General features: G+C 39.6%; 2 protein-coding genes across 2 annotated transcripts in view; both read left to right on the top strand.

Moving 5' to 3' along the window:
• Positions 1–635: 635 nt before the first annotated feature.
• On the top strand, positions 636–6617 carry LOC101296672. Its single transcript, XM_004300857.1, has 5 exons — positions 636–2366; positions 3653–4636; positions 5156–5381; positions 5498–5640; positions 6015–6617. The coding sequence occupies exons 1-5, from the start codon at positions 636–638 to the stop codon at positions 6309–6311; spliced, it is 3381 nt and encodes a 1126-aa protein (XP_004300905.1). The 3' UTR covers positions 6312–6617.
• Positions 6618–8731: 2114 nt separating this feature from the next.
• The window catches only part of LOC101296389 (mediator of RNA polymerase II transcription subunit 25-like), a 5809-nt gene continuing 1220 nt past the window's right edge, over positions 8732–13320 (top strand). Inside the window, exons 1-12 of the mRNA XM_004300856.1 lie at positions 8732–8914; positions 9311–9347; positions 9495–9555; positions 10355–10485; positions 10825–11034; positions 11137–11202; positions 11492–11744; positions 11836–12005; positions 12138–12197; positions 12653–12681; positions 13040–13108; positions 13218–13302. Coding sequence (XP_004300904.1) covers positions 8817–8914; positions 9311–9347; positions 9495–9555; positions 10355–10485; positions 10825–11034; positions 11137–11202; positions 11492–11744; positions 11836–12005; positions 12138–12197; positions 12653–12681; positions 13040–13108; positions 13218–13302 — 1269 coding nt within the window. The 5' untranslated portion in view covers positions 8732–8816. The remainder of the gene's footprint in view (positions 8915–9310; positions 9348–9494; positions 9556–10354; positions 10486–10824; positions 11035–11136; positions 11203–11491; positions 11745–11835; positions 12006–12137; positions 12198–12652; positions 12682–13039; positions 13109–13217; positions 13303–13320) is intronic.

Genomic DNA, 13320 nt, shown 5'->3' with positions numbered 1-13320 from the left:
AAGATATCAGTAAAAGTTTCACCTCCGTCAACTTTTCTCATGTGCGAAGATAATGTCCTCGATGATACATTGGTGTTCCTTGATCATCATCTCCCCAATACCGGCATCCGGATGAACTTGGTTGCTTCACAAGCTGCGGTTGCTCTTCAACAGGGTTGTTTAAGAGTATTCTCTTTGTAGTTTGCTTATTTTTCTACTCAAAAAAAAAAAATCCAAATTCAAAGATTATATTAGTCTTGTACCGCAAAATAAATTATCCAACTAAGATGGAAAACCGGAGAAATGAAAGAAGCGGGGAGCGAAATTACGAGAAAAGGCCTCCCGCGACTTTTCAATCCGATGCGGTCACTCTCAAACTTCTAATAATCGAGATGATGACTGTCTGAGAAACTCAAATCGTCTCTCTAAAATGGACCCAGAAAACCATCGCTCATAAAATCTTCACCAACTTCCTCTCTTCCCGCTCTCTTATCCACTTCCGAATGCTGACCTCACTCTCCGATCTGCAACTCCGTCATCTCCGCTCACCTCCATCGTCTCCCGCCACGTCATCGCAGCCGTCCGAAGATTCCAGGTCCACTCCTCTATTTCAATTTCATCAAATTCTTGCTCTACCTTAAAATTTACGCTTCATAATGAATGAAGAGACTCCGACTGTCGAGTCCGATCCGTCGAATCCGTTCGATCGAAAATCGGACATCGGCGACGGCGACGCCGCGTCGCCTCTTTCGCGGTACTCCTCGTTCGGGGAGTCGGAGTACGAGCGCTATTGCAGCGCCAACTCGGCTATGGGGACGCCGAGCATGTGTAGCACGGTCACAGTTTTCAATGATTTTCCGGAGCCGGATTTCGGTTCGGTGAGGAGTTTAGGGTTTGTGGAAGAAGGTGAGGGTTTCAGTTTGGGAGGGAGGAGTGATAGGAGTAGTAATCGAGAGGATCGGAGGCCTTCCAGTAGTGGTGGGGTTGAGTTTAGTAAGGAGGATGGTGTTAGAGGGCGTCCGGGTGTTAAATATGGGTCTAGTGGCTTGGAGTTGTATGGAAATGAGGATGATGATGTTGGAGTTGGTGGCGGTGATGCGAGTGAGTTGATGTCTTGGAAGGTTGAGAAGAGTGGACCGCCTGGTTTGATGGAGGGTTCAGAGTTGAAGTGTGGTTCGGATGGTAGTGATGAGGAGGGTGAGGAAGGTAGGGGAGTGTCGGGAGGAGGAGTTGTGGGGGAAGATAGTGTGATGGATCGAGAGGACACGAGAGAGGTTGGAAGTGGTTCTCAGCTGGGGATGGAAGTTGAAGAGAGGTGTTTTGATGAAGAGGTGGAGAGGGAAGAAGGGGCGTCGTCTAGAAATGAGTATTCCGAGGATGAGGGGTCTATGTACAACTATGGTACTGAGGATGAGGCTAAGGGTGAGTTTAATCATCAGAGGGATGTAAAATACTATGAGCAATCAAAACCGAAGAAGGAAAATGAGAATCCATTTCTTATGAACTCATCTGTGGCGTTTGGTTCTGAGGATTGGGATGATTTTATGCAAGAGAGTGAACAAAGTAATAGAAATTCTTTCTCCAAGAGTGTGTTCCAGGACCGGAAAGAACTGAATATGGAAAGTGAAAGGAAAGGTTTGAATTCTCATTCAGTCACTTCACATGAGGGTGCGTGTCAAACTGAGCAAGGGAAGGATGTGACTGACATGCCCAGAGGTAGCAAACACGTTGAAGCTGATAACAATGTGGCAGCAAATGTTAAAAGTTTCAGAAAACCAGCTGAGTCTCCAAATTTTGCTGAACCAGAGGGAGTAGAAGATGTGAGGGACATTCCTGTGGCCAGTTATCAGGTCCAAGCTATTGATGATTTGATTGAAGTTACCAAAAGTTCTATTACCACGCCAACTGGTTTTCAAAACGTTGAGGAACCAGAGCAGGAAGATGTGAAAGATATGGAATTGACCAAGAATAAAAGTCCAGGTCCTGACGAATCAGCAAATGATCCTAAAGATTCGTTGTTTGCCAATTTCTCCAGAATACAGCTCCATTCAGAAGCAAAAGAAGCTCCGGGGAAAAAGGGTTTCAACATTGTGGTTGATGACATATCTGATGTGCATACGTGTATTAATACTGAGGTCACTGGGATTGATGATGGTCAAGATTTATGTGATAAAAATTTGGGGAAGATAAAAGTTAAACTGGACCCCCTTTCTGAGATATCAAGTGGTCAACTGAGTATCCATTCAACCAGACCTCCTTCAAGTATGAAGGCAGAATTCTTTGAAGACCATAAGCCAAATACGCCAACCGTAACTTTTGAAAATAATATGAGGAAAAATGCTCATGTTTCGGAAGATCTCTCTGAAGAATATCCTATGCCACTTAAGGTTAGTCATGCTTAGTCGTGCATCATTAGCACACACCTTTATTTTGTTTTCATTCTCTATTGCGCGGAGCTACATACACGTTATTTCAAGTTCATATAACATTGATGTGATCCAAGAATGGCGATAAATATCCTCGTCAATTGGATGACTCAAATTCTCCTTACTCTAAATAGAAATATGTGTTTCCTTGGAAGATTGGAGGTTCATTAGTATCTTTTCCTTACAGTAGCTTCTTGAGTCCAAAACTCATTCTGATTTTACAACTTCCTTTCTAGAATATGCTTCATCCGTTTATAGCAAGCTTCTAAAAGGCCCCGCCTAGGACCGCCTAGTCCCCGCCTAGGCTCTAGGCTGTAACAAGCCGCCTCGCTTTTCTTCCAGACCTTTGTGCCAGGCTGTGGGCGATTAGGCAGCCGCCTAGCTCGCCTAAATGCCGCCTAGCCCGCCTTGCCCGCCTAGGCTGCTAAGCTCTACGGCTATTTTTGTTTTCTTTTTGTGTGGGATTGTTATATTGTGGGGAGTATGAGAGTATAAGAGTTAATTGTGTGTTTAAAATTAGAAGTGTATATGTTTATTGCTGTTGTTGCTCACTTTTACAAGAAGTTATGCTAAATTTTAGTTATAATTTATTTTATAAATGAGTATGACTAGATTATGTTGAATAATTTATCTATATTTGACCGTTTTCAAATATTAAATTGCATAAAATATATATTTTTAATTAATAAATCTTAAAAATACAAATCGCCTAGTCCCCGCCTAATCCTCGCCTAGGCTGTCCAGGCTCTAGGCTGTGGGTTACCGCCCGCCTAGCGCCTAGCGCCTTTTAGAACATTGGTTTATAGTATGATGATTATGGTACAAGGAGATGATTAAGTTTGTAGATATGGTTGTGTCTTATGGAGATGTGCACACCATCTTTTGGTATATTAGCAGTTCAGGACATTGGTATCTGATTGAATCAACTTGCATAATCGTTAGTATATGCCATAGCTTTGAGGAAACTCAGATGAGGTGCTAAGGTGTCAAATGTTTATACACACAAACACACACAAAAATATTACATTACCTTATTTGTTTATGAATTATGACTATTGTGGTCTCCGTAAATTGAAAGTTTTATCAGGGTAGCTTGAGTTTGACACAGGGTATTTCAAAACATATTAAGGGTATGATATGCTTATGCTGATTAATTACTGTTTTCGTGTGCTATGGGATGTGTGCATATAGTACTTTCCTTTGGTCTGACTTTTTGTATCTCATTTGTTCTTTGACCAATGCTGCAGACAGATAATTTGGAGGTGAACGAGTTGTATGATGAGTTTGTTAATGACATGGAAGAAATATTGCTCGACTCTGCAGAGTCCCCAGGAGCAAGGTTCAGTCAAGGTAACAGGAACTTACAGTCACAACTATCTCTACCACTACGAGATGGTGGATCGACTGCTTCTACTTCTGGTACAGATGATGCTTACCTGTTTAATCAGCACTCCCTCAGAATTGATGGGGTTGAAGTGGTGGGTGCAAGGCAGAAGAAGGGAGATGTCTCCTTTAGTGAAAGACTGGTAGGAGTGAAGGAATACACTGTTTATAAAATGAGAGTGTGGAGTGGCAATGATCAGTGGGAGGTTGAACGTCGGTATCGTGATTTCTTTACACTCTACCGTCGCTTGAAAACGTTGTTTGCTGACCATGGATGGAGTCTACCTTCTCCCTGGTTTGCTGTAGAAAAGGAATCCAGAAAGATTTTTGGAAATGCATCTCCCGATGTTATTGCAGAGAGAAGCATGCTCATACAAGAGTGTCTACAGTCCGTTCTTCATTATAGATTCTTTTCAAGTCCTCCGAGTGCATTGGTTTGGTTTTTGTCTCCTCAAGATTCATTTCCTAGCTCCATGTCATCAAATACACCTGACTCTGTTAATAGAAAGGCAAATACAGAAAATGTGTCCACTTTAGGAAAGACGATATCACTTATTGTTGAAGTTCGACCATACAAATCTTTGAAGCAGATGCTAGAAGCACAACATTATATGTGTGCAGGATGCCACAAACATTTTGATGATGGAAAGACCCCGATACGGGATTTTGCACAGACATTTGGATGGGGCAAACCTCGATTGTGTGAATATACAGGTCAATTATTTTGCTCTTCATGCCATACGAATGAGATTGCGGTGATACCAGCAAGAGTCTTGCATCACTGGGATTTTACTCAATATGCAGTGTCACAGTTGGCTAAATCTTATCTCGATTCTATACATGACCAAGTAAGTTAGACAGTGGAGAGCCCCTCCTTATCAATTACATTCCTTATCTCTGTTAGGTCAATCAATTGAAATCCAATGAATAGGAAACATACTGATATATCTTTTAACAAGATTTTTCTTGTGTGGAATCTTGTTTAGCATTTTAACTCCCAGATTATGATGGTGGGAACAAATCTTGTAACTGTAACCTGGCTGCCAGGCCAGGGAAGGCCGAGTATTGATAGCCGCTACAGTTTCCCATTTCCAGTTATATCTGTTGGTATTCCAACTGCTTCCAGAGTTTCTGGAAACAGCTGTGTATGGTAGACTAGTAATACAATCTAAAACTGTGAACCTATCCTGTCTTATAGTATGATTTGGTAGTTTGCTTAACCAACTTACAGATAGATTTGAAGATTAAAACTTGGTTTTCCTTTTAGCTCCAGTAAAACATCTTAGTTACAAATTTCTCTTTAAAATATAGGCAGTATTAAGAATTGAGCTAATGTCTCATGTCTAGAATGAACTTTTGTTTTGCAGCCAATGCTGTGTGTCAGTGCAGTTAATCCATTCCTTTTCACAAAGGTCCCAGCCTTGCTTCAGGTTATGGGTGTTAGGAAGAAAATAGGGGCTATGCTTCCATATGTTCGCTGCCCGTTCCGCAGGTCAATCAACAAAGGTCTTGGGTCTAGAAAATATCTCCTAGAAAGCAATGATTTTTTTGCACTGAGAGACCTCATTGATCTTTCAAAAGGAGCCTTTGCAGGTTAGCTTTCAGTTACAAGCTTTATCCTCGTGCCATGCATGTCATACTGGAATTACCTGCAATTTTTATGTACATATGTGTGTCACATATTTCCTTACATACTGTTTTTGTGGCAGTGCTGCCTGTGATGGTGGAAACTGTCTTAAGTAAAATTCGTGGGCATATAACAGAGCAGTGTCTCATATGCTGTGATGTGGGAGTTCCCTGTGGTGCACGACAAGCATGCAATGACCCTTCATCTCTCATTTTCCCTTTTCAGGTGGGGCATCCTAGCTTTATTTGGTTATGATTGTCATTTTGTTGGTTACACTGGCGGCCTAATTATATATTTTATTTTGGTCTAGTTAATTAATTCTCTTTTAGAAGGCCCTACTATATAAATTCTCTCATGATTTTGGTCATTACCGCACAATACTCGCCTCTAAATCCTTTGATTATTACATTCGATGGTGAATCAAGAGTTTGTGGCCTGCCTTTTTAAACGAATTGAGTATAAGTTGCACAATGCTTTATATTTCTGTAAGCAAATAGGAATCTACTCATTTTGCAAAGCAACTGAAGTTTTTGTTTGTCAACTTGAAACCGAGAATTCCTTATAGACGTCGTAAATCTAACTGTAGAAACCCTTGGCAGGAAGATGAAATTGAAAGGTGCGCATCTTGTGAATCAGTATTTCATAAGCTTTGCTTCAAAAAGCTCACAGACTGCCCTTGTGGAGAACAACTGAGACCCGATGAGCCTGCAGACGGTAGGAGGGCAAACTCTGTTCTTGGACTTGAGGTTAGTGGAGTATTGGACTTGTTTGGGAAAGGATCAGGTTCTGGATTACTCTCGGGATTATTTTCAAAGGCGAAGACAGATAGCCCAAGGGAACATAAAGACGGCGACAATGTCATTTTGATGGGTTCCTTTCCACCTAGTTCATTATAACACACCTATATCCGCCTGTATCATACGTATTTTGGCCTGATGGGAAGTGTGGAAAATTTCATTTGCTGCTCCTCAGTATCAAATAATCAGAACCGGCCAGGCCTTCATTGTTGTAAGTAAATCTATTGTACGTGAAAACATTCTTTCTGGCTGGTCTTTCTTTGTTGTAATGAAAGTTGATACAAGTGAGTAGACTGGGTATTTTACATACATATTAACGTTTTATGTTTTGATTTTTGTCTTCGACAATCATATTCGACATCTTGATTTGTTCAACAGTGTGATCTTTTACTTGAGATCATTACCAGGTTGATGAGTATTATGCCCTCAGCTGTTCATCCTCGGAGAATGCTTTTCGATGAACAGAGCATTAGTTTTTTTTTTTTAAAGAATGGTAGAATTAGTTGGCACTTGGCACATAAAAAAACTGAAAGCCAAGTAATGCAAAAATCTGGGAGCATTTTTTTTTATGAAGAAATAAAATTCTGGGAGCATAGGTGCGATAATTTACATGATAAAAATAAAAGAATCTGACTTCGGTGACAAGGGTTAGTCACTTTAAGGTTACCACAACCAATAAACATAGACACGTGTCCATTTTAAAAGGTTTAACTGTAATTTAAGGACATAACAAGAGAGTTTTGGGTATTTGGTATGTTTGTTTATAATTATTGTTAACACTTGTCTATTTTTTATTGGTGTTTGTCACCCATAAATGACCATAACCGTTATTTACGGGAGAAAAAGCTCAATTATTTTCAAAATAAAAATATGGGAGAAAAAACTCCTGAATGTTAAGAAAATAAACGACATGTCGCACAAACGATAATCCTATGAGCTAGAGCTGCGTCTAGGCGGTGACACGTGACGTGGGTTAGACGGTTTAAGGGGTCCACTTTTAAAAGCGAAATAAAAAAAGAAAATTAAAATTAAACGAGAATCCTGCGGGCCAGGCGGACACCACGAGAGTGGCTAGGCGGTGCCAGGTGGCATGGGACTATACGGGGCTGGGGGCCACCCTTAAAAAAAAGAAAAAAGAAAGAAAGAACGAGAAAGGAAGCAGAAGCTCTTGTTCGACATGTCTGCATTTTGTTGAATGGTTTTGTCTGCATTTTGTCTGACTGTTGATCCGACTCGCTACGACTCACTGAGTCACCGCCGCCGCCGTGATGGCTCCCTCATCTGGTGGAACCTCCACTCCTCCTATTCCACCTCGGTGGCAGGAACTGGTGCCGATAGCAAGAGAGACTCACCGAGCTAGCAATGATGAGCTGGAAATTAACAAGCTCCGGCGCGTTAATAAGTGCTAGTGTTGATGGCACGCTGTGTGTGTGGAGTAGAGGCAGCGGTCATTGCTGGCGGAGGAGGAAGTTGCCGCCATGCGGTTTGCCTATTCTGTTGAGACGGGTAGGTTTTGTGCTTCATAGCTTGTTCGATTTTTGTTAGCAGAAAAAGCTTTGCAAGCTGATGGTATATGTAATATGTAAAGCTATGTCTACTCGTATGGAGTTGATTTCCTCGAAAACAAGTGGTGTTTCAGCTAGCTTCATTATCAGAGCAAAAATGCCGTAGCATGGGAAATGCAGTAGACCGACCGACAAATACCTTCAAATTGGGTTCGCAGAAAGAAGAAGCATGTGTTACCGATGTCACAGAGAGAGAGAGAGAGAGAGAGAACAATTGGCGTTGGGATTTTTTATTGGAATGCTTGAAGATGCTTGCTGGGTACAGAACTGGTTTGAGAGCTACAATATACTAATGTAAAGGAACAAAGCAAACTCATGCCTATGTGGAATCGGTTTGCATGCAATCCATGCATTTGCAGCAGTTCCACGTTTTCCAAATGTGTGGCAAACGCAGCGTTTTGGAATGATTTTTATTTTATTTTTGTTATTTTTTTATTTATATTTATAAAAGAGGAAAAAGCGATGCTTCCCTGCTCTTCACTCTTCAGAAAAGAAGACATTGGGAAAAGAATTTCTTTTTTATTATTTATAGTTTTTATTTATATTTTCATCATAGGCAACATTCAAGATTAATGTTCTGTTGTTACAAAATTTGTAAGTTCTTCGTTAGTTGATGTTCTCTCAAAGGTCTTGGGAAAAGAAGTCTTCATCTCTATGATTCGCAAATTGGGAGTTCAACACATCCACTCTCCTACTATTCTCCGACGTTAGGGGGAGTGTACGTTAGGAAAGTAAGAATATCGTATCAGATATATTAGGAATTAATGATTTGTAGATATTAGTGTGATACGTACGTTATCTTCTGAATTACTTGATTCTAAGAATCATAATTTGATTATAGAGATTAGTTTCCTTGTGAGTAGCATATGTATCAATTATTTGTAATCGGCTTGTATATCATTGAAAATCATCTTCACCAAAACTTCTTTTCAAGAGGTAGACCCCAAATTGCCTCTTGTGATATTCAAGCCTCTCCGCTTCTCTCTTCCTCGGCGTTTCGTCTTCCGATTCCGTCTCCTCTCAGCTTGCGGTTGACCCGATGGCGGAGAAGCAGTTGATCGTGGTCGTTGAAGGCACGATGGCCATGCAGCCTTACTGGCCCACCGTCTTCTGCGATTACGTCGAGAAGATCATCAGGTCGTTATTTTCTTACACTCGATCAGCTTATCGTTTCGTTTTTTTTTCTTGAATGGCTAGGGTTTCGGTGATTTTGGAAATTTCGCTTTTGTACTTGAACTGTGTGAACTTGGAATTGCATTAGTCTTGGTTCAATTTTGAAATTATACAATTTTGATAGTGATCGAAGCTAGCTGATCTTGAGTGCGCGATTGTTTCTAGGGTTTAGATACTCAGTGCAATTTTGAGTCGGTATATTTAGGTTATCAAATTGTTTCCTGGATTATTGATCCCCAATTTCTATACCAACTGTACATAGGCTTAGCTTATTTATACAATGTACCGACAACTAGTGATGGGAACTGGATTGTATATTACTATGTCTATCTGCCAGTTCTCATGTATGTTTGCCTGCAGGTCCTTACCCGGAAACGAGTTATCTGGATGTGGTCAGGTATGCGTCTTGTTTTTTTTTTTTTTTTCCTACTACTCTACTTGAATCTCCTTTATGGCATTTTTATCCAGAACTAGACTTGCTATTTCTTGTTCTAGCTTACTTGCTGTATTTGTACTCACACATTATTTGGTTTTGGAAATGCAGAAGCCCTCCTCCACCTCTACCGTTGAGATGTCTCTGATCACATTCAACACTCATGGATCTGGTATTCAATCAGTTTTCACTTACTTTATGAAGTGTTAATCGATTATGACTTCTTGATTTATATTTTCCTATTTTGGGGTAACAATTTGATGCGGAATTAAGATGCTGCTAGCATTACTGACATTATTCAAACTGCTGACACAAATTCAAATAGAGATATCGTGCCTTACCTCTTATGCATCTAGTCAAATGGGTAGTACCAGTGTTGTGTTACCTCTATGTCAAATCAATCAATCACTTGCTTATTCAGTAACATTTATACTTTACCAAACTGAGTACTCTAATAACCATATAGCTATGTGGTCTATGATGTGCAGAAAATTTAATGTCTTAAGTGCAACCAGTATTAGCTCACTGTCCTTATAGAGTTCCACATTCTTACTGTAATCGATGTAGCTCAGTATGTTTATGTAATTGATGGTTTTTAGAAGGTAAGGTAGTTAGTGTTCAGGCCAAAGAGTGTTTAGAAAATGGAAGATTTGGATTAGAGGAGGTGTGCAACAGAGGAGATTTAGTTGTTGTAGAAAAACAGAGTTTGTATTGATAGCTTAGTTGATTACATCATGTACAAGCTTTGATACATATTTATAGAGTTGTAAACAGACATTGGTTTACCTCCACTGACATGACTTCACTCTAGACAATACTAGATTATATTTAATCACATTTAATCTAGATTTTTCTACAACCATACATGATCACTAGAGATAAGTTCTAGATTAAACTAGATAATCTTAAATATAGTCTAGAGAGACTAGTGCGCATTACTGTTTAACAGTAATCATACATCCTGTATGCAGGTTGCTTGGTACAACGGAGTGGTTGGACAAGAGACATTGAACTTTTCTTACAATGGTTATCAGCTCTTCCCTTAAATGGTGGTGGTTTTAGTGATGCTGCAATTGCAGAAGGGCTGTCTGAAGCCCTAATGGTATGCATTAGTCTGTATTAAACTATCTATATGTAAAAACTACAGTAAAACTGAATCTTTGCAATGCTTCCATCTATACTAAAGAGATATGTACACAAGCACACACCCACGTGCATATGTATGCATATATTAAATGTATCATGTGAGAGATTAAAATGTATGTTTCCCTGTTGGCTAAAATGTATCATATGTATGCATATGAGTTAAATTTTATATTACAAGTACTATATGCTGTAATCTATTGATTTTTTAGAACTAAATTGAAGTTTAAGGATAGTAAATGATTGCATTCTCGTTGTAATGTGCTTAACATTTACCGTTCTTACTGATACAATTCAGATGTTCTTGACCATTCAAAATGGAAGCCAAAATCAACAAAATGTGGATTTTCAAAAGCATTGCATTCTTGTTGCTGCTAGTGACCCTTGTCCCCTTCCCACACCAGGCTATAGACCACAAATGCAAAACATGGAGCAGAGTGAAATTTCTGATGCGCAAACCGAAAGCTGTCTGTATGATGCTGAGGCTGTTGCTAAATCATTTGCACAGGTAGTTTGTTTATAACGTTGATGTTAATGTGGCTGTTCCTTTTCTCAATGAGGGTCGAACTTTATCATTGGTGGGCCTTAATTCCTTTAATTTTCTGTACAGTGCTTTGTTTCTCTGTCAATCATCTGTCCAAAACAGCTTCCTAAACTCAGAGCTATTTACAATGCGGTATGATCATAGCTTAACTCTATTTATTTATTGTCCTTCATTGTAAGCTTTTGACTACTGTATATGTTGCTAAGTCAGAATCTTGACGAACCTTAGTTCTCTGGTGAGCTTTACAGCTGGGCTGTAAAAGCTCAAACTATGAAACACAAATAATATAGTTCCTTTTTTGGTGTCATATTCATTTAAACACTATCTATTTTGTTAATGACATACAATGAATATTACAGGACTGAATATTTTTGAAGTTTGCTAGAAATCGGGCACGATAATGACCACTTTGTATATGCAGGGAAAGCGCAACCCCCGGGCAGCAGATCCACCTATTGATAATGTGAAAACCCCCCACTTTCTCGTTCTAATCTCAGAGAATTTTATTGAGGCACAGGCTACTTTAAGTCGTCCTGGAAGTACGACTTTACCCTCATATCTGAAAGCTTCTGTTGGATCAGTAACAAAGCCGCATGAACGTTATCCCGGTTGGAAAATGTCAAATAAGAAGAAGGGCCTTACCAGCCTTCCACCTCCAACTTCTAATCCATCTGGTACTATATGCAGTCAATATTCTCATTCCTTTTTACCTCAGCATTTTTTTATGCTACACATTTGACATGATGAGCGGCCTTCATTCAGCAGGTTCCTCCTCTGGAACCAGTACAATGAATCCTACTCTTGGAATCTCTCAACAAGCCCAATCTGGGATACAGTCGCTTGGTGCAGACAATAGTTCGGTATCTAATCCGTTGTCACAACAAACGTCAAGTGCTCTGCATCCTGCACAATTCGAATTTGTAAAAGTCTGGGAGGTAAGCCTAGTATATGCTCTAGTGGTTTTTCATGTCAAGACTGCGGGGTGATTTTTATGTAGTCTTGACTTCCAGGTTGGCTCTCTATTGTATGTGATTCTCACTTGTTATTGGATATCCAAACACATGCAGGGAAATTTATATTTTTCTGGGCGGAGACAAGGACCACCTGTGTTTATTACTAGATTGGAAGTATGTATCCAGATGCCTCCCGAATTTCCCTTTCACAATAACTTCTGTTTGTTTACCTTTTATACTCGCTAAAAGGTTTCCAATTCGCCCCTACCCCTACTTTCCTGCGGTTAATAACTAAAGTTTTCACATACTAGTTATGAACATACTAACACTAGTATGTTCATACTTTAAATTTGTATATGGAAATTTCCAGTTACACCCAGGTGTCTTATGGTTAATCGCTTTTCGGTGCTTATATATCTGCAAGTTTTGTTCCAAAGAAGCTTGTGCATGTCAATCATGCTTATTGGAGAACCTTTTAGTAAACTATGAGGGAGTGTCATCAAATAAACCGCAGAGTTGTCTGTTTCAGGACCTGACCACGTGGAGTCTTGTAATTAGCCCATTTATCATTTACAATATCACCATCTGCTGGTTATTATATTCACAGAGGCTTTCTTTTTCTTTTTCAGGGATACATATGTTTTTCAGCATCTGTGGCGTAAGTCTTCAGAGCTCCCTACTTTCTTCTAAATACACTAGCTGGCATATAGTCGATGCTTTAATGTTCAAAGTTGATCTCTTTAACATTTTTTCATTTAGGAAACAAGGTTCTAGTTTTGCACAGCTGAAATAATATGTTGTTTACTGAGCTTATACTTGACTTCACTTTTGGCAAAGGTATTGGATGATATAGTGAATGTGTTTTAAGCAACCTCCACTGTTAGAGTCCTGGTTCTATGCAATATAGTACGCTGGCCTATATTGAATGTCCTTTATTATGGGAAGTGTTGTGTAAATAACATATTTAGGGCATCTTAGTTATATTTTGGTTCACGAATGTCTTGTGCACTCCTCAGGCTTGCAGTAAACTTGCCACCGACATTGCAAATAGTCAGGGTCACACCTCAGGAACTCATGTATAGCAGGTAATTTTTCATTTAGTAAAAACCTTCCCTCTTTTATTATATATATCATCCAGTCGAGGTGTCTGTCTCTGAATTTCCCTGATTATCCCGAGTTTTTATATTATTTCAGGCATTTTGTGAGACGGGTAAAATATCAAATATTTAAGGCAATGGATCAGAATGACTTTTTTGGGATGTTGCAAGAAAAAAAGCTTGTAATCTCTCTCTCTCTC

Source organism: Fragaria vesca, linkage group LG5 (assembly GCF_000184155.1).
Source record: "Fragaria vesca subsp. vesca linkage group LG5, FraVesHawaii_1.0, whole genome shotgun sequence".
Classification (NCBI taxonomy): Eukaryota; Viridiplantae; Streptophyta; class Magnoliopsida; order Rosales; family Rosaceae; genus Fragaria; species Fragaria vesca.
The sequence above is the reverse complement of the archived record's forward strand: the minus strand, read 5'-3'. Positions and strand labels throughout refer to the sequence as shown.